This window comes from Pichia kudriavzevii, chromosome 1 (genome assembly GCF_003054445.1).
Source record: "Pichia kudriavzevii chromosome 1, complete sequence".
Lineage (NCBI taxonomy): Eukaryota > Fungi > Ascomycota > Pichiomycetes > Pichiales > Pichiaceae > Pichia > Pichia kudriavzevii.
The window spans coordinates 1123127-1144831 of record NC_042506.1 but is presented as its reverse complement, the minus strand read 5'-3'; the positions used below and the strand labels follow the sequence as shown (position 1 = coordinate 1144831).

The 21705-nt window shown below is 36.8% G+C and overlaps 6 protein-coding genes across 6 annotated transcripts; 1 reads left to right on the top strand and 5 right to left on the bottom strand.

Annotated features, from left to right (window-relative positions):
- Positions 1-513: 513 nt before the first annotated feature.
- Positions 514-3246, top strand: C5L36_0A05220 (uncharacterized protein; the record flags this gene model as incomplete). Its single annotated transcript, XM_029463542.1, has 1 exon — positions 514-3246. One exon carries the CDS (start codon positions 514-516, stop codon positions 3244-3246), a length of 2733 nt encoding a protein of 910 aa, XP_029319402.1.
- A 110-nt stretch (positions 3247-3356) lies between these two features.
- Positions 3357-7265, bottom strand: C5L36_0A05210 (uncharacterized protein; the record flags this gene model as incomplete). Its single annotated transcript, XM_029463541.1, has 1 exon — positions 3357-7265. One exon carries the CDS (start codon positions 7263-7265, stop codon positions 3357-3359), a length of 3909 nt encoding a protein of 1302 aa, XP_029319401.1.
- A 221-nt stretch (positions 7266-7486) lies between these two features.
- C5L36_0A05200 (uncharacterized protein) lies at positions 7487-9292 on the bottom strand (the record flags this gene model as incomplete). Its single annotated transcript, XM_029463540.1, has 1 exon — positions 7487-9292. The coding sequence occupies one exon, from the start codon at positions 9290-9292 to the stop codon at positions 7487-7489; it is 1806 nt and encodes a 601-aa protein (XP_029319400.1).
- A 197-nt stretch (positions 9293-9489) lies between these two features.
- On the bottom strand, positions 9490-12378 carry C5L36_0A05190 (uncharacterized protein; the record flags this gene model as incomplete). Its single annotated transcript, XM_029463539.1, has 1 exon — positions 9490-12378. One exon carries the CDS (start codon positions 12376-12378, stop codon positions 9490-9492), a length of 2889 nt encoding a protein of 962 aa, XP_029319399.1.
- A 1462-nt stretch (positions 12379-13840) lies between these two features.
- Positions 13841-18310, bottom strand: C5L36_0A05180 (uncharacterized protein; the record flags this gene model as incomplete). Its single annotated transcript, XM_029463538.1, has 1 exon — positions 13841-18310. The coding sequence occupies one exon, from the start codon at positions 18308-18310 to the stop codon at positions 13841-13843; it is 4470 nt and encodes a 1489-aa protein (XP_029319398.1).
- Positions 18311-18897: 587 nt separating this feature from the next.
- Positions 18898-21321, bottom strand: C5L36_0A05170 (uncharacterized protein; the record flags this gene model as incomplete). Its single annotated transcript, XM_029463537.1, has 1 exon — positions 18898-21321. The coding sequence occupies one exon, from the start codon at positions 21319-21321 to the stop codon at positions 18898-18900; it is 2424 nt and encodes an 807-aa protein (XP_029319397.1).
- Positions 21322-21705: the final 384 nt, after the last annotated feature.

The following is a 21705-nucleotide window of genomic DNA, read 5'->3' as shown; positions in this document are numbered from 1 at the left end:
GTGGTGTGTAATGAATCGAGCTTGGTCGGCGTGGTAATGGAAATCCACAATTCTTTGTATCTTATTAATTGCGTACTTATTAACGTGATGCTAAATTGATAGTCATACAAAAAATGTATTTCGTTTGATAATTAGTGTTGGAAAATTATAAAAATAATAATATCTACTTAAAAATTCAAGAGAAAAAAAAAATCATATGACTAAAGGCTTTTCTAAAAGATGTTTTCCTGTATAGCTTTGGATGCTGACAATCTCAGTGGGGAAGTTGTTGAATGTTAGTTTTCAATCAATCATGGGACGTTTTTTCAAAAACAAAGATCTCCTTTACACTTATTTACTGATCTGCGACAATTCCACATGTTGTGCTCAACTAATTTTTATTGTTAGCGATTTGGTTGTTGAGAGTAATCTAAAATGTATGAGGAGGGAAAACAACAAGCCAAGATACAACAATCACTTTGGTGTAGCATATTTTTGCAAGAAAGCTTCGATCAAATAAGCTAGAATATTGCAATGAGGACAATGAACCCGGAGAGGGCAGAAGATAGAGCCCTGTTAATGGATTTTTATCAATTGAAAACATTATCGCCAAAACAGTTTGACAAGGATACAATTCCGAGCACTTTCAAGATTGATATTTCAAACGAAAATTTAGCAGAAATTCCGAAGGAAATTGTCAACAACTTGCTAGGTGATAACTCCACTGAGTCAGATGAGAAAATGAAAACCTCAAGTGCTAAAAATAACACATCAAGTGTAGGTAAAGGATCATACGTAGACCCATTAGGATTTAAATCAAACATATTAGATGAACTAATTGATAAGGATATTCTCGATGACACAAGAGATCCACAGATTGGAAAATTTATGGTGGACTCGAAACTATTCAACCCTAGATTGTTTTTGAGCGTTGTTCACAGCGATAAATCTCTAAAAGAGTTACTTTTTGGTATTAAGAATCTAGAAAATGATATCGAGTCTAAGAAACCTCTACTTCAACAACTGATAACAAATAATTTTGAAAGAACATTGAACACCAAAAATTCATTGGACAAAGTTTTCAACCATTTTTCAACTTCTAACTTGAATGCTGAGATTTCAGACTTAAATGACGCTTTGTCATCTTCAAGCAATTCCGCAAATCAAATGCTAAATCCTATTTTGCTGCTACTATCTAAAGAAAAGGATCTTACAAATACTGTATCATTCATCAAAGAAAACAGGTCTTTTATCGACTTGCCTAAAAAACTGAAAAGGTATGTCGATGAGGATGACTTTGACTCTGTCTTGAAAGAGTATGAGTTAGGTTTTCTTTTTTTCCAGAAAATCAAGTCAGAAAAGAACGTTAATCCTTTCTTTGACAAAATATGGTCTAACGTCAAGACTGTCATAGAGCAATACAAGCAATCCATGATTGATGATCTAACCAACACTAGAATTGATTTAATAAATAGCAACTTCAAATTACAACTGAATTCTAAAAAAAGGAATTTTGTTGTTTTGCTCAAAAGAATAGTAGAACTAGATCCAGCCAGTACTCCAATGAAGACTTTTGTTAAATCGCAATATGAAAACATTATCAAAGACTTAGACAAAGGGCTTGTACGCATTGATTACCAAGACTTGAATAATACAAGAAATGCAGTTTTGAAAGCTTCTGGTAGTGAAAATGGAAACATTAATCTAAGTGTAAATGCATTTAAACTATTCTCACAATTGGCATCACCTTCATATGATAATGAGCAAATCGACTCACTATATGAAAGGCTGGATTCTCGCATGGTTATCAGCTTATGGGAGTTTTTCCAGTTATATGTGGAAACTGTCACTGAGGGAGTTATTGGTAATAAGATTATAAAATTTGAAAGCATGGTTGAGTTTTTAGCCCACGATTTTGTTAAGCTTCTTAGTGAAAAAGCAAGACAAGTATCACGAAAGATAGATGAAAAGAGCATCGCCGAAATGAAACAGTTCTTTAAGTCCATGATGAAGAAAATTTGTGATAGATTAACATTTCTATTTGAAAGTACTACAGATGATCTTAATAAAGCTCTATTAATCAGTGAGAAAGATGGACACAGTGCGGTGTTCCCCAAACCTGGCTTGCGTAACATAGACGATGTTAGTACATATGGGTTTGTAACACCTAATTCCAACTCTATTACCACCATTTGCTATTGTGTGAAATTCTTTAAAACTCTTTCCAATAAACTTGTGAGTATAAAAAATCAGAAGTTTATTCTAAACACACCAGAAGTAAACTCTATCGTTGAAATCACCTTGACTGGTATAAATAAAAACATTATTGAAGGATGCATTGCGGCAATGAAGCATGATATCCAATCTGCCGTCTACATAGACAATATGGAACCGAACGAATCAGTAGAAGGTTCCACTAGGATTACAACATTCAGTTTGAACTTTTACCAAACTTTTGTTGCAAAGATTCATGAGTTGCATGATGGGAGGGACCAAACGATAGTTGAATTGATTCAACATCATCTTTTGCAATCAGTCGAGCTATTACTTAAAAACATTGCTCAAAATATCGACAAGCTTTGTGACTCGGATCCAAATAGATTTGATTACTATTATCTTGTTAGTATCTATAATATTCGACATATCACAACTAAAGTCTTACCACTCATTTTAAAATCTTTTGACATGAATTTCAAAACGAAATTGACCACTAAAAAGGATCTTGAAATCTATAAGATATCTGATAGTTTGGAATCACAGATTTTTGTGGATTATATGAAGGAGCCTTTCGCCAACATTTCCAAGATCATCAATTTGGGCATGGCCGATATAAATGTTAGATCACAAAACGTTTTGTCTAAAACCTCAACCAATGACATTGTTCCCGCTTCACCTTTTCTGTTAAGTAGTATAAACTACATCAACACACTGAAATCAAAGCTTTACTCATTCAATGTAAGACCTTCTTTTGTTCTAGACATCCAATCAGCACTCATAACAAAGCTTCAGAAAAAAATACTTGAAAACTTGTCCTCTGACTTTACCAAAGATGCTCAATACCAACTATCTATTGACTTAATGTTATTGGTTACTCTTCTGAAGAAATATAACAGCAAGGCGTATGATCATAATAAAGTGGAAACATCATCTTTAGAAAAAGCATTGACGAAACTGTCATCTAAGTTTGATTCGGCATCTGTCGAAAAAAGTGTCCATGAAAATTTATCTTTGAATTATATCCAATTTAACTCATTTATCTCCGATTGAATTATAACCTTAAAAAAAAAGTTATTTTCAAAACCGTATCTATACCTAAGTCCTACATAGACAAACGCATCAAGTATTTTTATTTTAATAGTACATATAGATTACATATTTCAACTATTTAATACATTTTCAGCAAGCACGTCGAGTTCAGACAGTTCCTGGACTCTTTGTAGTCTTTTTTTGTTCTCAGCAATCTCTGCTTCAGTGTGGATCGCATTAGAAGTGTCACGCAAACTTTCGTTCAAAATCTCCATAAGGCTGTTATTATAACTAGACAACACAGAGCTATTCGTATTCTTAGAGTGTGTTTCGCTTGCCACAGAAGCAGTACTACGCAAGTGACATCTAAATGAATTTGAAATTGAAGCATTTAGCAATGGGTGTGTGCGTCTATAGCTTCTCCTTTTCGATTTTGTATCAGCATAGGTTTGGTGTAAGTAACCAAGTTTTCTTTTGACAGTGCCAGATGATTTTTGGGCCATAGCAGAATTATCATCTTTTGATGTAGCGTCTGACATGGAACCACTAGTTATGTTCATACCACTGACATAATTTATACTGTTATTAGACTGCGATTCTAACATTTTCGACTTAAGACACATTTTTGCCCAAACTTGTTCTAATACCTTTCCAAAATCGTCTCCTAGTTTTTTCATTATGGATAGATTGCTGTTTTTTTGTAGTATTGATAACGAATTGAGTTTATAAAACCCTATAGTTATCCCTGAAGAAGTCAAATTGTCAAGCATCAATAAGCTTTTTATAGCGCTGAATGGCAGATCATATCCATATGCATCAGAATAAACAATTACAAAGGAAAACTGTGGTTTGCCTGAGAAATCGGTAAGATATTTTTGCAATTTTGCTAGCACTTTTGCATCTCTTTTCAAACATTTAATTAAAGTGTCTTTGTCTGAATTATCCAGACCCTCCAAAGTACCCACTTGGATCAAAATACTAGATAATCCCTTAAAATATTCTTCAGGAATAAAATTTTCAGGTAAGAGTTCCACCGTGAGCTTGTAGTTTGAGTCGTTTTTGACTTCCACCTTACTTTTGTGAAGTAACCCCAGCTGGGATAGAAGCCATTTGGAAGTTTGAGATCTTCTTTCTCTCAAAATTACAGCAGTACTGAGATCGCCAATCGGCTCCAATTTTTCAAGCATATTTTTCAAATCAATCTTGAAAATTTTCATTTGAAAATTAAAATCTAGTAAGTTTGTAGGTCTTATTGACTTTCGAATATTTTTTGGAAAAACTACTGGTTTTACAACATCACTAGAGAATTTTTCAACTTCATTCAATTTAGCCTGTGCCAATTCCTTTCTGATCAGTGCATTTCGAGCTTTTATGATAATACTGGATAAAATCCTTGTTTTTAGATTGCGGTTATATGTTGCTATAGCACGACCTTCTAGAGCAGCTAAGTATAGTTGTTCTTTCATAAAAGCAGAAAACAATTCATTTGAAAGGTTAGCTACCAGAATACTTTTTTTTAATTTCTTTCTAGATGAAAACTCCTTCTCTACTTGTTCTTTGATTAATTTGTTGCTTATTTTGACCACAACTTGCGTTGAAATATCATTTACTATCCTGATTGCCTGTGACTTGAAATCAGGATTGTCAATCAATTTTCTCTTTGGAGGATTTTGAGAAACCGGAAATGACGTTTCAACAGGAGTCACAATATCAACTTTTTTAGGTGACAAAACAGGGGGGTTTGTTATATCGGACTTTTCATTCTTAAATGTTGAAGGAATCGATTTCACATTAAGGTCAGTAGGAAGTGTAACTGCAGCACCAAAGTTAAATGTCGGAGTATGAAGATGAGGAGCCTCTTCGAAGTTATTTTTTGGGTTTCTTGAATTTTGTATGGGCAATTTAATAGAAGGATTAGCGCTCGAGAATGATGACAAGTTGTGACATTGACCATTCTGAAAGCCAACAAAGTTTGCATTGGCAGGGATCAGCTCATTATTATTGGTAGAAAAAGACGTTGCTGGAACGCCGAAAGATTGAAATCCAGATTCCACTGATGGTTCTAATAGTCTTGCTAATTTAAATCCTTTAAATATCAGATCCGTCTTTTCAGTATTTACTTTGCTTCCTTTGAAACTCTCTCTCGCAACCTGTTCGGTAGTTAATGAAGTTTTGAGATTCAAAGATTTGTTGGGCATACCACTGTTGACAATTTGGGACATCGATTGACCGTTGATCATATCGCTAATCCGATTTGTATAGGCTTGCGGTTGAGAAGGTTTGAAACTTGCTTTCAAAGCTGTTATGTCAACTCGAATCGCATTCGTATCCTGGTCATTAATAAAAGACAGCCCATAAAGTTTACAGGTCATTGATAGTTGTTCAACATCGTTGTAACCTAGCCAAGAGACCAAGTTCTCAACTGTAGGAAGGAGTTTCGTCTTTGAATGATATGCACGACTAATGCACCTGAATGCGTTGTATCTAATCTCGTTGAAATGAATTTCGGAAATAGATGCTAAAAGAAACGGTGTTTTATTTCTATCTAACACAGACCTAAAAAATTCAGTGTAACAATTGAATGTATTCATTCCTTCGACTATCAATGATTTGAGTTTAATTGCCTGCTGAACGATCTTGTTATTTTGTATGTATTGTGGGAGGGTCTGCAGGTATCTATCAAGTTCTGAGTCTCTAATTTTTGACATTATTTCATAAGCTCTGAACTCCGGTTCATTTGGGCAATACCCGCCTCGAGACCGAACGGCTTGGTACATATGTGTTAATGTTTGCAGGGAGTTATTAAATTGTTCCACTTCTTGTTGTTGCTGATAATCCGGATCATTGACACCTGCCATCACATGTAGGGAAAGAATATGAATTCTACAAATCTTTTCGTGGCAATCGATTGATTCGATACCGGAATAATTGTTCTGAAATGTGAAATCTTGCCTTATTGATCTAGTTCGGTCCCATATAAAAGACTGAGACTCTGGTAGCCTTGGAAGTAAATTTTCTATAATATAATTCAATGTTTTTTGTAACACCATAGGAGTTCTAACATCTGAAGGCAACGGAGGAGCCTGTCCAGATGGCCTCATAAAAGTTTTGATTGCTAAATTCCTAGAAATTTGTCCTGTTGCAGGATCTTTCTCCCATTTTGATACTTGATTTTTGTAAACCCTTTCAACACGCTCATATGTAGGACACATATCTTCACAGCTGCCTCTGAAAACAATTGCATCATCTAGTGATTTTTTTGCATTTTCTTTATCCACCAAATTAAACTTTTCCATCATTTCCCTCTCCTTACTTCGGCGTTCAACAAATTCTTCAAACAATAGCTGTGGATCACCTGAATATTCAAGCTCCCTCCTGTTTAATATTTTTTGGTTTTCTAGATCCCATTTATTTATTTCATAGCTGCTCATATCAAATAGGACATTTTCTTTTAACATGTATTTTGGTGTCCTTTGTGGCCGATGTTGGATTTTCTGAAAGCCTAGGGTCTCCGGAGCCTTAAATAAATTTCCAAAATATTTAACCTCAAAAGTATCGCTTTTATTGCCAAAGTGGTTCAATTGAAATGTGTTTTCGGATGACTTAACTGAAGCACATACGGACGCCTTAGGAATAGATGTATCCACACCGCCTTGCAATTGCTTCTTTTGAGAATTCGGTTGCTTTTTTTGGTAACTTTGTTGGGCTTTGTTCCTGCTCGATCTTCCGGTATTATTGCGTTGTATCTTGCGATCAGTGTCGCTGCTATTGGTTCTTTTACTATTACCTCTATTTCGTTGATCAGTATGTTCTTGTTGTCTCCATGTGCTTGATTTGTTAGGATGGTTACCAAGTGGGCCAGAAGAATTTGTATGACGGTTAGGGGTATTGCCTTGATCTGAAGTATTATAGCCTTTTCTGATGTTTTTCCCATTTCTGTAATTGCTAATTGGACTTGGCGTGCTTGCGGGTTGACTATTCGATTGGAAGAAATTAACATTCGAAAACTTCCCTCCAGCAGAAGAGTTGTTTTTATGCATGTTGAATAAAGGCAATCTCAATATTGGCTTGAGGTTACCTCTTCGACGCAAGTCCTATAGCGTATTTTACACCATAATGTTGAAACAAGCTTAACTGATTTTCATGTCAGCACTTGATTTTTTTAGCGGCGCGGCGAACATGTTGACTTGGTTCTCTAATTGTAGTATTACATACATTCGAAAGATAAACAGAATTTAATTACACAGTAAGGAATAGATTGCTAAAATAAGTTTGTGACAGAGAAAACAAGGTCGTACAAGAACAACTGTAGGGTGTGTTTATAGTATGTTGTCAGGGAGGTGCAAAAACCAAGAATCCAGTTAATGCTCCATTTCTTATTATATTTGGAGTTCTGCAACATGTCATCTTGATAAACAGTGTAAGCGCAATAGTTTGCCATAATGAAAAATGTTCTTTCCTGGCCTAAAGGGTTCTTCAAACATTCGTCTAGATGCCTCACCAAATCATTAGTCTTTAGAATCAATAACACAATTCTAGGAACGGTAGCAAGGAGAGACATCAAATTTAGGACCATTCCGTCGTCCATCATTGCCTGTTTCATCTTTTCAATCTCATCCTGCGACCTTTCAGCTTGGATATCACCCGTTAATGCATGATCAAAATCTCTACCAGTGATTGCTGCAGCAAACAATGGGAAATGAGAGTCATCAATTTGTGCAAATTTTTTACCATAAATTTTCATATCTTGTTGATTCTTGTCAATCAAAGCTAACCAAAACTTGGCATAATCAACCTTCATTGTTTCTGGAATAGTACGATATAATCCATGGTCGTATAAAATAATTTCAAAATTATGTCCATTTTTTGGTTTTTTTAAGTATCTTATGGCAATATTTCCATGATGTGGATCACAATGTACAAATCCGGACTTGAAAATCATGTTATTGAAAATGTGAGCTAAGCAAGCACTGACTTCAGCTCTTGAAATTTTATGCTCATCAAGATACTTGAGATCATCCAGTCTCGCACCAGAAATGAATTCCATAATCAAAATTCTTGGCAAAGAGGTGTATACATCAGGAACACGAAGGGCAGTGAGTTTGAGATAATCCTTGAAGTATTCCTGTGTTTTTTTCGCATTAAGTGCTTCATATCTGAAGTCAAGCTCAACAAAGATGGAGTCCTGCATTTCATCACCCAACCATGTTAAAGGATATTCGGGGAAAACTTTATACATCATGTCAAAAACAAATTTGGTCAATCTGACATCTAGTGGGACAAATTTTGATAAAGATGGATGCTGAAGCTTGACTGCAACTTCTTCACCCGTGTCCCTCAAAACTGCTCGGTGAACTTGAGCAAGAGATGCAACACCAAGAGGTTTTGTATCAAAATCAGAGAAAAAATCGTTGAAGTTTTTGCCTGTATCATATTCAAACATTTCAATTATTTCTTCTAATGTAGATTCAGGGCACTCATCCTGTAGACATGTCATTGTTTCTGTCCATTCAGAAGGGAGTAAATAAGTCATAGCACTGATATGTTGGCCTAACTTTATGTAAATACCACCATTTTTCCTAAGTGCATCAAGAGTGATATCTGCTGCCTTTTGATGCGTTTGAGATAAAGCTCTGTAGTATTCTTGTTCTGAAGTGTATCTACCATTTAGTGTCCATAGATAAAGGGAAAAGCAACGCACCATTGCAACTGTGACGACGCCTACTCTTTCGGCTATTAGTATTGTATCAACAGTATTTTGTCTAAACCCCGGACTTACTATTAACCCACCAATGAATAGTGACGCCACAACACCACCAATGTAATGCCCGTACATTGGCTTGTCTTCGGTTCTATCATATTCATAATTTTTTTTGTACCTTGAATCGTTTTGATCAGTTCTAGAAGTGTAATGCCTACAAGTACTTCTATAAGGTATAGTGAGTTTTGGTATAGAAGACTTACGGCAATATTTAAAAAAACTAGTACCTCCAGACCTTAGGTAATGACTTGCCGCAGCTGAGTTATTCACTATCAGTTTCAAAGAATTTCGATGAAGTGATAGCATACTGTTTGCTTTCTGTGGAAGATACACGTAAAAAGAAAAGACATGTTAAATGGTCACGTTGATGAAGCGCTATAACTCGAAATTTTGATATAGACATATGGACAGTCTTGAGGGGACATATTTTTTTTATTTTACCGCATCCAAACGAGATAACGGCCCTATTATGATTATTTTATACATAAAGTTATACAATAGTTTTATTGTTGCTGACTGAACATTTCGTAGATCGCCTGATCGAAAAAAAAATCATCAGTCTCTGGAATTCCTCCATATCCACTGAATGGACTGTTTGAAGAGAGCAAATCAGGGGTTCTAATGGATCCATCATTTAGTGATAAGTCGGAGTGGCCACTTGCCTCACTGCCAACAATTTCACCGTTCAAATTTACACCTTGTCCAATATTTGATTGCTTCTTCAGAAAAACGTTTTTCCAGTACTCATCCTCTTCTAAAGGTTGATTCCAAATTTCTTCAGCTATTGACTTATCCATCTGAGATTTGAAGTTGAAAGGGCTATCCAATGGGTTCTGTTTCTCATCAATATGTTCTGAATTGCGGTTAATTCCCACTATATTATGAAGAATTATGCTCTTTGAGGTCTTGAAAGTTATAGTTTCCACATTGTTTATCTTGTAGTTTTTATAATTAATCAGATCGTAGAATAAAACCAAATCTTGGTCACTGACATTCTCAAAAATATTATAGATCTGTGTCACACTCTTTTGAAAATAGTTCTTCATTCTGATCAATTTTAGTATAAACGTGTGTGCTTTGAAAATTCTCCACGCATAAAAATTGTGTTTTGCTAATAGTTTGATGCAAGGTAAATACCAGCTGGATGAATCTGTCATTTGTTTACTAATATTTTGCAACATCTCAATCCTCTTGGTGTTAACAGGATATCTTTCTGCCTTAATCAAATATGCAGTGATTGATATGTATGTGGAAAAATAAACAACCCATCCTTTATGGATAATTGGCAAAACAAGGAACGAAACAATCATATCATAACCTACACCAAAGCATCTTTGTGAATTAGTGGTATAGCATTCAACATTTGAAAGAACATATAACCAATAAAAGATCTCCTTTTTTTTGAAAAACCTCCCTGCATGAAAATTTTTTTCAGATTGTGAACTAAGATATAAATGATGATAAATGCAAATAAGTAGACCTAAAGCCTGTGTGACAATTGCAAAATCTTTAATTTTACTAAACTGACTTATCGAATCTTCATTTTTTCTCTCTAATATGGATTTCAATGATTCAAATGACTCCTCAATCATTCTCTCCAAATTCAATGTTTTCTCTATTAACACTCGAACATTCGGTTTATTTTTTAATGAACAAACATAGTCTGTGATTTCATTCATAGCTTCATCAAACCTAAAATTAAGCTTGATTTTCTCTAGCACAACCTTCTCTAACTGGTGATTATCAATATTAGAAGATTCCTTGTCATAAAATGGTAGTTCAGTGTCGTAGAGATCGCTAGATATACACTTACTCCTACCATACAGTATGTATCTTCTTGAATCAATAGCTAATAGACCATACCATATTTTCCTCCAAAGATTCCCTACTTTCCCCTTACTCAATCTAATGTCAAACTTTGATGGATCTCTGTTCAACCCAATAGCAATTGCCATTTGTATTAGCATTGAGATACAGATTTGGGAATCTGGGTCACCACCATCGGTTAACGCGTTTGAATTTTCGTATTCCTTGATTAAAAGTGCTAGCTGGAAAATTGGTAAGGCACATTTTTTTAGTAAATCAAATTGGTTCAAACAAAACTTGGAGATTGCGATAGTATGCTTTGATAGTGGATGATCAAGCAGATATTTTTCCAATGGGGTTCTTGTTATTTTGCTTACATCCACCCGAACGAGTAATGAATCATTAGCAAAACTCAATACAACCAAAAGAATACCAGCTATAGCAATATCAAGCTTTTTTTGGATTTTCAAGGTTTTAACTTTTTCTGTAAGATTTAGATCATTTTCACGATTGCTCTCAATCAGTTTCCCAACATCGGAATTAAAAGTTGACTGGTCTAGGTACGGGAATAGAGGATACATCTTATCAAAGAAGCGATCTATTAAAGACCAAATTATTTTCTTGTTCGGTAAAATCTCTAGTATGAAATCTATCAAATCTTTGACGTTTGAAGGTACTTTAATCCCATCATCTAATGCCCAATCGGAAAACAATGATATATTCTGAACACTAGAACACAAACCAATTTTTGTGTTCAGATCTATTTTTTCGATATCTTCTACACCAGAATGTTTCTTTAAATTCTCCCTTTCGATTTTCTCGTCACCATTTAAAATACTATCGAAAGCCCTCTTCTTAAATGCAGACACTTCCTCCTTCAATGGTCTCGTCAACGGGTCTTTGATGACCATTGATATACCGGATAGGGGACCAATATTTTTGACCCTTGAATGGTTGTATAACATAGGGATATAGTTCTTATGGAAATCAATGATAGAGTCTTTAGAAATGTTCAAATGAGAAAACAAATCTGCTCTTCTCGAGACCATAATGAACTCATTCCCTCGCACACCTCTAATTCTATCAGACATTAGACTGGGAATTGGAGTACCAATATCAGAGACACCGCTGAAAAATGTACGAATTTCAGTATTGTTATTGCTAATGTTGATATTATTGCCGTTGGTGCTGTTGTGAGATATCGGAGGTGGGAAATATACCGAAGACCTTGGACTGGATCCATACGGCAACGACGAATCATTGAGGTTGTGATGGTTGATTGAATTGATCGTGTTCAGTGGAGCCGTACTACCATATGGATTAAAGCTAGACATGGGTGTTGTTTGGTTTGGATGGCGAATAGTTGGAATGATTTTAGAAGATAGCGACAAGTTGTCATTAAAGTTGAGGGTCGAAGGAGAGGAAGATGAGAATGAGCTTATTGGAGGTAGGACCAATTTTTCAGGATAGTTACTATCCGTTACTTGACTGTGATTGCGGTCATTTTCATAATTTGGTATTTTGAAAAATTTCTGGTCATTGGAATTATTGAAGACCATTCCCAAGTGTTTGAGTTTTTCACTCATGCCGGAGTTGTCAGTAGTTAAAGTTTCATCTGTTTTCTTTACTGGATCATTTGGCGATAATTTATACTGTTCGAAAAACTCATTTTTGGGATCAAGACAGGTGAATTTCGATTCATGATAGACGCATTCATCAGTTGTGTTTCCCTTAACACATGCATCACAATGCGGCCTTGCACGGTTGCACTATAGGAAAAGTAAATTCAAGAAACAGGGATGTTAGTATTTATTTGAGCTTTGATAAAAATAGCATCATTGGCCTTACTCTCTCCTCTTATTACTTCTTCTTTTTGCTCAAAAAAAAAAAAAAAAAAGAGAGAAAAAAAGGGGAAAAAATCACATCATAAAGCCGAAGTTCGTACAACGGGCTTAAAACCATGGATGGAAACATGGATATTGTCGACATACCTTAATCTTCCTCTTCCTACAAACAGAACATGACAAGGGCATCCTATTTCTCTTACCCTTGGGTTTCTTGACCTTCCCATTTGAGTCGCCTGTACCATTTTCGGAAGATCGTGGTTGGTCTAAGCCACCGTTTTTTTCTTTATCATTTCCTCTTTGTAGTTTACCTCCCCCCTTGACATCATTCTCCGCCATCAACGCCGAGACGGGGAGCTGTTGTATTTCACTTCTTGTCATGCTTACTCTTCTTAGGAACACACACACAGCGGATAACCTCGATGGAACTTGAAAGAATGTTGGGATGACTTTTATCCAAGAAAGGTCCGACTTTTGCGTTCGGGAGGTGGATCTTGTACCATCCAGATTCGTGAATAGCCCTCGATTTAGTATTCACCCTGCCGTGGCTTTATTTCTCACATCCGAGTGAGCGCCGGCTTTTCACCTCGTTGGGCGAAAGCTAATAACGCTGTCTCGCCCACTGCTGGGCTATCTCCGTTGAAAAAACAGCGTTTCTCCACACCGCGCACTATACTGATACAGCTAATTCCGGACATTTTTCGCTTACAGATATCTACAAACCACTATAAACCACTACAACAACAGCTACTGTATTGATCAACGAGACCCTCACAGAGTCATCCTCAAGTGTAATGCTCTTGATATATAGGCACAAGCTAAAGGTACCGCCCCTTGGCTGAAATGGCCTCTATGAACCCGCACCAAACCACCAAGTTAAGTTGCCCAACCCAGTTAAAGGACACCGGAGTTAAGGCCCATGTTTCGAGCTGGCCACTGCGAGAGTTTCCGCGAATAACGAGAGAGGCGCCTGAGCCCCCCTCCGTGTTTTGATGAAGGGAAGCGCCAAAAGAAAAACATTGGGTGCCAGTTGGAGACATCCCTTACACATTGCGCCTGTTACTACACTGAGAGGCAAATCTTTTTGGCGACCCTACTTTACATGAACTCGTGCACAAAATATATAGCACTATATGTACATAGATATATATATATATATATATTAAATCTATGAATGAAAACCGTACTTTCCTTCTTTCTCATTCTAGAAGAAGTTCCACATACTGCTGGAAGTTAAGTTGTTGCTGCCCTGTGCGTTGCTGGCGTTCTCGCCACCGCCCTCAGTTCGGGTATTTCCGGAGTCCGGAATAGGCATCTCGAATCCATACATTAGATTATCCACTGGGGTGTTTAAATCAATGTTGGTGAAGTCAATCTCGTTGAGCGGGTTGTACATCTCTGGCCTTCCCATAACGTTGGAATTGACTCTATGGTCCACAGAGTTGATGTTGCCTGTTTGGCCCATCATTGCATTGTAAAACCCACCCCCCATGTGCATCGAGGTAGCTTCGTTATTCAGAGCACTGCTCTCAATGATGGTATCTGGAGTATTCCCCACGTTCAGCCCCAGCGCCGACGCTGGTGGTGTAAGACCATCGCTACTCAACCCCCTCTGTAATCCCATCAGACCCGGTATATTCATACCATCTAATCCAAAACTACCGATATCGTTCAGGAATTGATCGTCAAATATTGCCGGTAATTCGGCATTCATATGTACACTCGAGTCAGAATTGCTCGACACCATGGGGACCGTATTCACATCGTCATATCCAATTGTAGGAGTCGTTTGTGTGTTCTTCATGTTTGCATTGAAATTCAAATCTGCCTCCATATTTTGAAATAGTACATTGGTTAGATTGTTACTGCCCGTTTGAGGTATCTTGCTGTCATTGTTATTACCTTTGTCAGATAAACCTGGCTGATTGTTTGTAAGGGGCTGGTGTTGCTGATGTCCTTGTTGTAGGTTATAGTGGTTATGACGTTGTTGTTGTTGTTGTTGTTGTTGTTGTTGTTGATTAAACAGAATGTCAGAGTTACTGATCAAAGGGTTGAAATTGATTTCTCTTCTATCATCGTGTGTGAAATCAGTAACGGGTGGTAATTTTGATGTACCAAAGGCAATCTCAAATGCAGATTTCCCGTTATTACTAGTAGTGCTACCATCACAATTATTACTATGATTGGTTTCCTCATTTTTATGAACTTTAGAGGGTAATGTATCTGATTTCAGCTCTGATGTTGCTTTGCCCGTGTCAGATACATTCATTTTTTTGAAGTTCAACTTGAAAAGTTTTTGTGAGTTTGTCAAAATATTATGGAAAAACTTAACTAGTCTTCTAAGAACCCATGCGTAATAGTACCTCTTGGTAAGTAAATCTAGCCTTTCTATAAAAGTCTCAACATATGTGAATAACCGCTTTTGCAACTCTTTCGGATCAATCTTGTTTTTTTTCAGAACTTCCATAATAATCGGTGAATTCTGTTGAATCCTCAAAATCAAAGAAATCAAAAACTCATGCGATCGGTGATTCAATATTAGCAAAAATGGGTAAATTAGTAAACCCGTGCTGCAATTTGTAAACGCATTCTCATGCTCATCCATGAATTGAATAAATAATTTGAAGCTCTCAATTGCCGACAGTAATGAACTCTCAAAAAAAGTTTCAATGTATATCCTTTGCTTTTCTATTTTCTCCACGGACGCATGCTTTTGACCTAGTAGCTTGCTAAGCTTTTGTTCGTGGTTCAAAAATAAGAGATACGTCAATGTGAAAATCATGTTTTTAATTATCAAATGAACCTTCAACCTTAAGATTTTAATTTGGTTGGTATATTTTTTGATCCAAACAGATGAGTTTCTTGCCCTAAATGGATTTACAATTTCTTGATTTCCCATAATTAGATCAATACCGTAACCATATTTGGATTTCTCACATATTATTTCGGATAATTTACTAATGATTTTTTCAAGCTCAGTTGTTGAAGGAGGTTCATCAACATTGAATAGTAATTTCATTCCTCTGTAAATCCATTTATATGATATAATGGATTCTCTGAAACTTTGCACAACGCATAATTCACGTTGTAATATCTTACCACCTTTGAAAGAATTTTCTAAAACACCTTGTTCAATACCACCTGGCAATCTACAGTCCCAAGTTTTGTTTACAGAAGTACCCAGTGTCGGGTCTAAATCAAGCTCAATAGGTAAACCCTTCTTATAATCGCCTAAGCTCAAATTTGCTTCAATTGTGACAAATAACAACCCAAACCACAACTTTCTCCACAAATGTCTTTTTCTGAACAATCTTGCAACTGTTGCCTCATCATCATTCGGCTTTGGATAAAAGTTCTTAAAATTTAACGGATCTCTGTTCAATCCAATTGTTCTAGCCAATTGTACTAACATTGAAATATATACAGGTGAATTCATATTAGGGGACTCATTTGTCAAGTCTCCGGACAAATCGTTGGAATTAACTGACGATGAAGACATTGAAGTGGAGTTGGACCTACTATTTGGATCTGTCTGCTGCGGATTATTAAAGTTTGCATTGCTCGTGTAAGAATTATCAGTATCAAACCCATCCTCAGGCGACAATGTTGAGTATATTCTTAAATATAATCCAACTTGGAAGATTATAGCAGAAGGCTTTGTCAAAATTTTAGCATTTGAAAATATCTCCTTGACCATTTCAACTAAAACCAATGATATGAAATTTTCAGGCTTCATTAATAGCAATTCGTTAGAGTTTAGGCCTTCTCTTGATTTGTCCGGCAATGACAACCAACTTAATCTGAGTATGATTAACATTAGGCACAATGTCAAAAACTCCTCACAATATTGATTACCAATTGATGAAAGTTTTATCCTTTGGCTGTTTAAGTCTGATGCTTTGATAATCAAATTAACTCTATGCCTAAAAGAGGTTTCATCAACATATGGCATATGGATATATATTTTATCAAAAAATCTATCAATGAGTAGTAAAACAATTTTCTTTGGCGGTAGATGCTGTTCAATGACGTTTATTATTTGCTTGGTATTGTTATAATTTAAAGATTTGATAAAAGCTGGAGAAATGGTCTTTAATTTTTTCATTTTTCCACCATACGGATATTCGGAAGATGCCATCCTTTTCAAACTGTTCTGCCTTGAAGTAGGTGATGATTCGGGTTTCATCGCAATAGGAACATAATTTTGCAATTTCTCACTATCTTGTGGCTTAATATCTGACAGTGGCGTCGATGGTCCCGATGGAATCATGGGCATACTCTTGGATTTAGATGGTGATAATGATCCAGATCTACGTTTTTGATTAATTAGAGTAGGTGAGTCCATCGATGACATCGGTGATTTGGAATAAGATTCTCTGATTGCACTTATATTCATCTTTGTTAATTTCTCCTTGAACAATGCCTTTCCGTCCCCAGCTATCAATGGACAAACTTTATTATCCTCAAGCATATCATCCATATCACTCTGATCATCGTTTGTAGGAGTTCCTGACTTAGAATTGACAGTAGGATTGCCCGTAACGGGATAAAAAACAGGGCATTTTTTAATGTCTGGGTGGTGGCTACGGTGTGTTAAATGAGGATGTTGATGTGTTGTTTGCTTTTTAGGTCGTCCACAATCATTTAGTTTATTTTCTTGGGTCTTGGGATCGAATGCCGTGTCTTCAGCATTGTGATTCTGACCATTACTACTCTTGAGTGGAGAATTCATTATATTTTCTCCAATTGGACACACCCCAACAACACCCGTGACAGGACATTTGTTAGGATGTTGAGGTTGCTTTTGCAACAACATTGAAGAAGGGGTACTAACCTCAATTTCACCTGTGATATCATTCTTCAATGTAGTTGGACTTTGAACTCTATGATTTGTTGCCCTCTTAATATTCAAACTTTTTTCAAGAAAGTTCTTTAATTTACTTGTATGCTCATTAGTTTTTTCCTTCGGAATGATTTGTGGTGATAGGCTTTTCATCTTAAAGTTTCTATACTGAGATATCATGTTTTTCTCCATTGTTCCTTTATGGTAGTAGTATTCATAATGTTGTCGCAATTTCAGTATCTTCATCCACAAGTCATTCAAGTATATATCACTTTTGATAATAAACATCCAGGAGAACACGCTAATTTGGTAGGTGATATGTATATTGTAGTGGTTGCCTTGCTGTGCAAGAAACAAGATATTCGAATTGAATATAGAGTCCAACAAATCGTCAGTATCTCTCGGTTTCACCAGCAGAGAAGAAGTTGTACTTGTTACTTCATTAACAGTGGGGATATTCACCATTTTCTTCTTTAACTCATTATTCTCACTTTCCAATGCCTTTACTTTCAATTTCATCTCATCTAGTTCTTTTTGTAATGAATGTGCTAGTTCTAATCGTTCATTTGTATCTTCTTGTTTGACGGTTACCGGTTTGGGATCATTATCGATAGTTGCCTCTGGAGGAGGAGAATCTTTAGCCCAATCAGGTTTTGCATAGACACACAAATGCTGGACATTGTTTTTAATACAGTTTAAGCAATGTGGCTGTTGCTTATCACACTTGACCTTTCTTTTTCGACATACTCGACAAGAAACTGGAACTCTGTTTCTCTTTCTTGTGGTTTTTAGATCTTTCGACTGCGATCGGCTTTGTTCTTCACTTTTCATGTTCCTGAGAAAAGGCGGCTTTGTAATTGGGAAATAAAAACCTTAAAAAACTATATGACAAGATTAGATCAAGATAGACTGGAAGAGTTTTTTTTTTTTGGAAGGGTTGTGTATGTGTTTGCTTGATCCGAACGATCAATGATAGGTTATTGTTGAAAATTTCAGTGAAGCACAGAAAATATACTGACTCTGAACAACAGCAAAACACCGCTCAACTTAGTTGAACTATTTCTCAATTGGCAGGTCGATTTACTTTGGCAGGAAACAAAACTTCACGTTATAGTCAACCAAAGTGGAAAATGAGAGGGAAAAGAATATATCTCTACTGAACACCGTTGTATCGAATTAACTCCGCTGTTAGAAAACACCAAAAATCAGGTTTCCCCCGTAATAGCTATATTTTTTTTTTTCGACATATACACCCTATACGTAAACTACACAATAGAGGACTTAATGGTAACGACAGGAGTCTTGGGGGGTCAGGGTGGCCCCCGGATTCGGAAACGACAAGATCGACAACCCTAATATAATCGAATAAGAGGCAACCAAAGTGGTCAAAAGCTCGCGGAGATATCGGGATATGCTTGCTAATGGGTCTCGCCCTCCACATTCCAAGCCTGGTTATTCTCCAGCTGCGCCACACATTTCGCGGGGCTCAGCGCATCACGCAACTGCGCCACGATTTCGAAAAAAGTCTTGCCCTTCCAGTCGACCCGTGTTTTCAAACGTGCAAAGCAAGTGCTTAGATCAACACCATTCCATATTATCTTTGACGAGGGAGCCGTCAATGCCAGTGCGTCCCAATCGAGGTTAGCCTCAAGATACGGGTCCTTCTCTGACAGTTCATAAAGCCTTTCAATCAACCACTGCTGGGTATCGCTGTCCATTTTCTGGAGTTTATTGACGCTCTCCATCTTCATAATCTTCTTCCACTTATAGCGACATTGAATACGTGATCTGGTGCCCCCCATCATTTCACTGATGATGTTCCAGTTGATTGTAGGCGCAACTTGTGCTTCTCGTATCGGTTGTTCTTTACCGTCAATGTCTTTCCTGGCATGGTCTAATACCTGCGTTATTATTTCCTTTAACCTATCTTCTTCCTCCTTGGTCCATTTGTTGACATTCCGAGACTCTCCACATTTGACATAGTTCCTCCATCGGTCCCGACAATCTTCGGGCATTCGTTTCATAATTTCCCCAATTTCTTTCCATTTCCCATCACATGTCTCGGTTAATTCCTTTAGCTTCTTATCTTCTTCAGGTGTCCACACACCTCTTTTCTCAAATATGTGATACGTTCTTCTGATATGCTTGTATAGTGACGAGCGTGTACGATTCGGTAGGACGTGCTGGACCACTTCCCAGAATTTATCCTTTTTCCTTTCATTTCCCCAGATCCTCTTGAGAAATGCTTCATGCGTCATTACATGTACTTTTTGATACTCTTTGATAAATATGTCAATGGCATCCATTTCTTCCTTCGTGAAAGATCGACTGTTTATACTCAAATCCGCAATTTTCTCCCTTGCCTTTTTAATAGCCTCATCTAGCTTGCCCTTAATTAGCAATTCAAATTCGTCTCTTTTCTCTTTGTTTTTCTTTGCCTTGGAAACAGTCTGTTTAGTTGTTGCATTCTTCTTATTCGCTTTTTTAGGCTTAGTAGACGTCTCAAGCCCTCCACCATCAGCACCAACTTTAACTTTCTGAAAATTCAAAACCTTACTTGAGCTCTGGTCAGTTGTCAGGGTTGGCTCGTTCGTTATTGGAATTGATATATCTTTTATTTGGTCCAGCGTTCCCATACTATCGATTTTTAGCCTTTTCCGAACTGCATTCTCCGCAGCAACAATTGCTGCTGCAATAACATCCGTATCAGCACCGTGTTCTTCGTCCCCGTCTCCATCTAGTTCTTTAATGTCTTCAATATGCTCAACCCCCTCATTTCTTGCTGCGTCTGCACGAACTGCGGCAACAGCTTGGTTAACAACACGGTTGACCTCTTCAACTGCCAAATTTTCATCATCATCTGCGTCTTCATTGTTGTCACCATCAACAGTACGATTTCCAACATCGTTGTCAGCACCATCGGCTATCTTTTCACCAACATGACCACTTTCAATTCTTCTTTGTAAATATTCTAAACTGACATTGATAAGATCATCACTAAAGGTATTGGAATCAAATTTGGAGAGTTCGGGATCAACATTTTCTTCATTCTTGGTAGTGTGTAGATGCTCCTCCTTATCAATATCTAAGCCCTCAAATTTGATGATGTTAACTTTCTTCTTAGACAAATCAATACCATTTTGCTGGCCAACGTCGACAATAACGTCATTTTGTTCATGCAGATTACTATCGCTACCCTTACGATCGGTGGCATGAGTATCGGGTGTTTCATTTTTCACTATTTTTTTTCTTTTGAAACCACTGTCATCAACAGGATCAGTGAAATGTTCTGCTGTAGTCTGTGGAAATCCATATTCATCACTATCTTCAATTGCTACATCGGTAGTGGAATCATCCAAAGCATCTACTAAAAACCTTGACGTCCATCGTTGGAATTCTTTGATGTCCTCATCAATAATGCTTGAGAATTGTCTCTTCTTTCTCTGTTGTTGAACTGTTCTCATGGCTTCAATAGTGGGGAAGACTGGCTGGTCACCGCTCAATCCATTGATATTTATTTCACCCATACTTTCCATTTCCATTCGAAATCTATCGATATCCACAGCAACAGCATCATCATCCTTAACATCAGTTTCATCTCTATGTTCCCCTAGATCATGCGAGCTTGGCCCTTTTAAACAGTGTCTAGGAATATTGCCGTGATGGTTACCATTACTATCTTCACCATCATCGGCTTCTTCTTCCTCTTCTTCCTGACCATTGAGTAAGCCATTATTGAGCACATCTGTAGCATATTTCACCACGTCTACAACATCGCCCTCATTACTATGTACATCGAGATGGACGGAGAGTTCATCCTTTGAATCATTCATCTCGGACATGTTAAGGTAAAAGTCCGTGTCTTGTATGTATTGTTGAAAATTTCAAGACATTAGCAAACCAGAATATCAACTTCTAAACCGGGTAAAAGTTTTCTTCAATTTGATTTATTTACATACTAGGGAAAATTACTTCCTGTTTGAATTTTTATTTTATTTTGAATTTATTTTACCTTGATATTTTTTTATTTTTAAAGTACCTTGATTATTGGACTTCTTGGTTTCTTTACTAACCTTTGGGTTTCGCTTGTACAGTCCAAGGGTTCAAACATGGGGTAGATAGGGAACTTGAGACAGCAGTATTCGAATTTAAGATTGAAGCAGTCTTATTGTAACCTTCTCCAGGTAAAGGGGGCAAATTTCTATTATACATTTAACAATCGATAG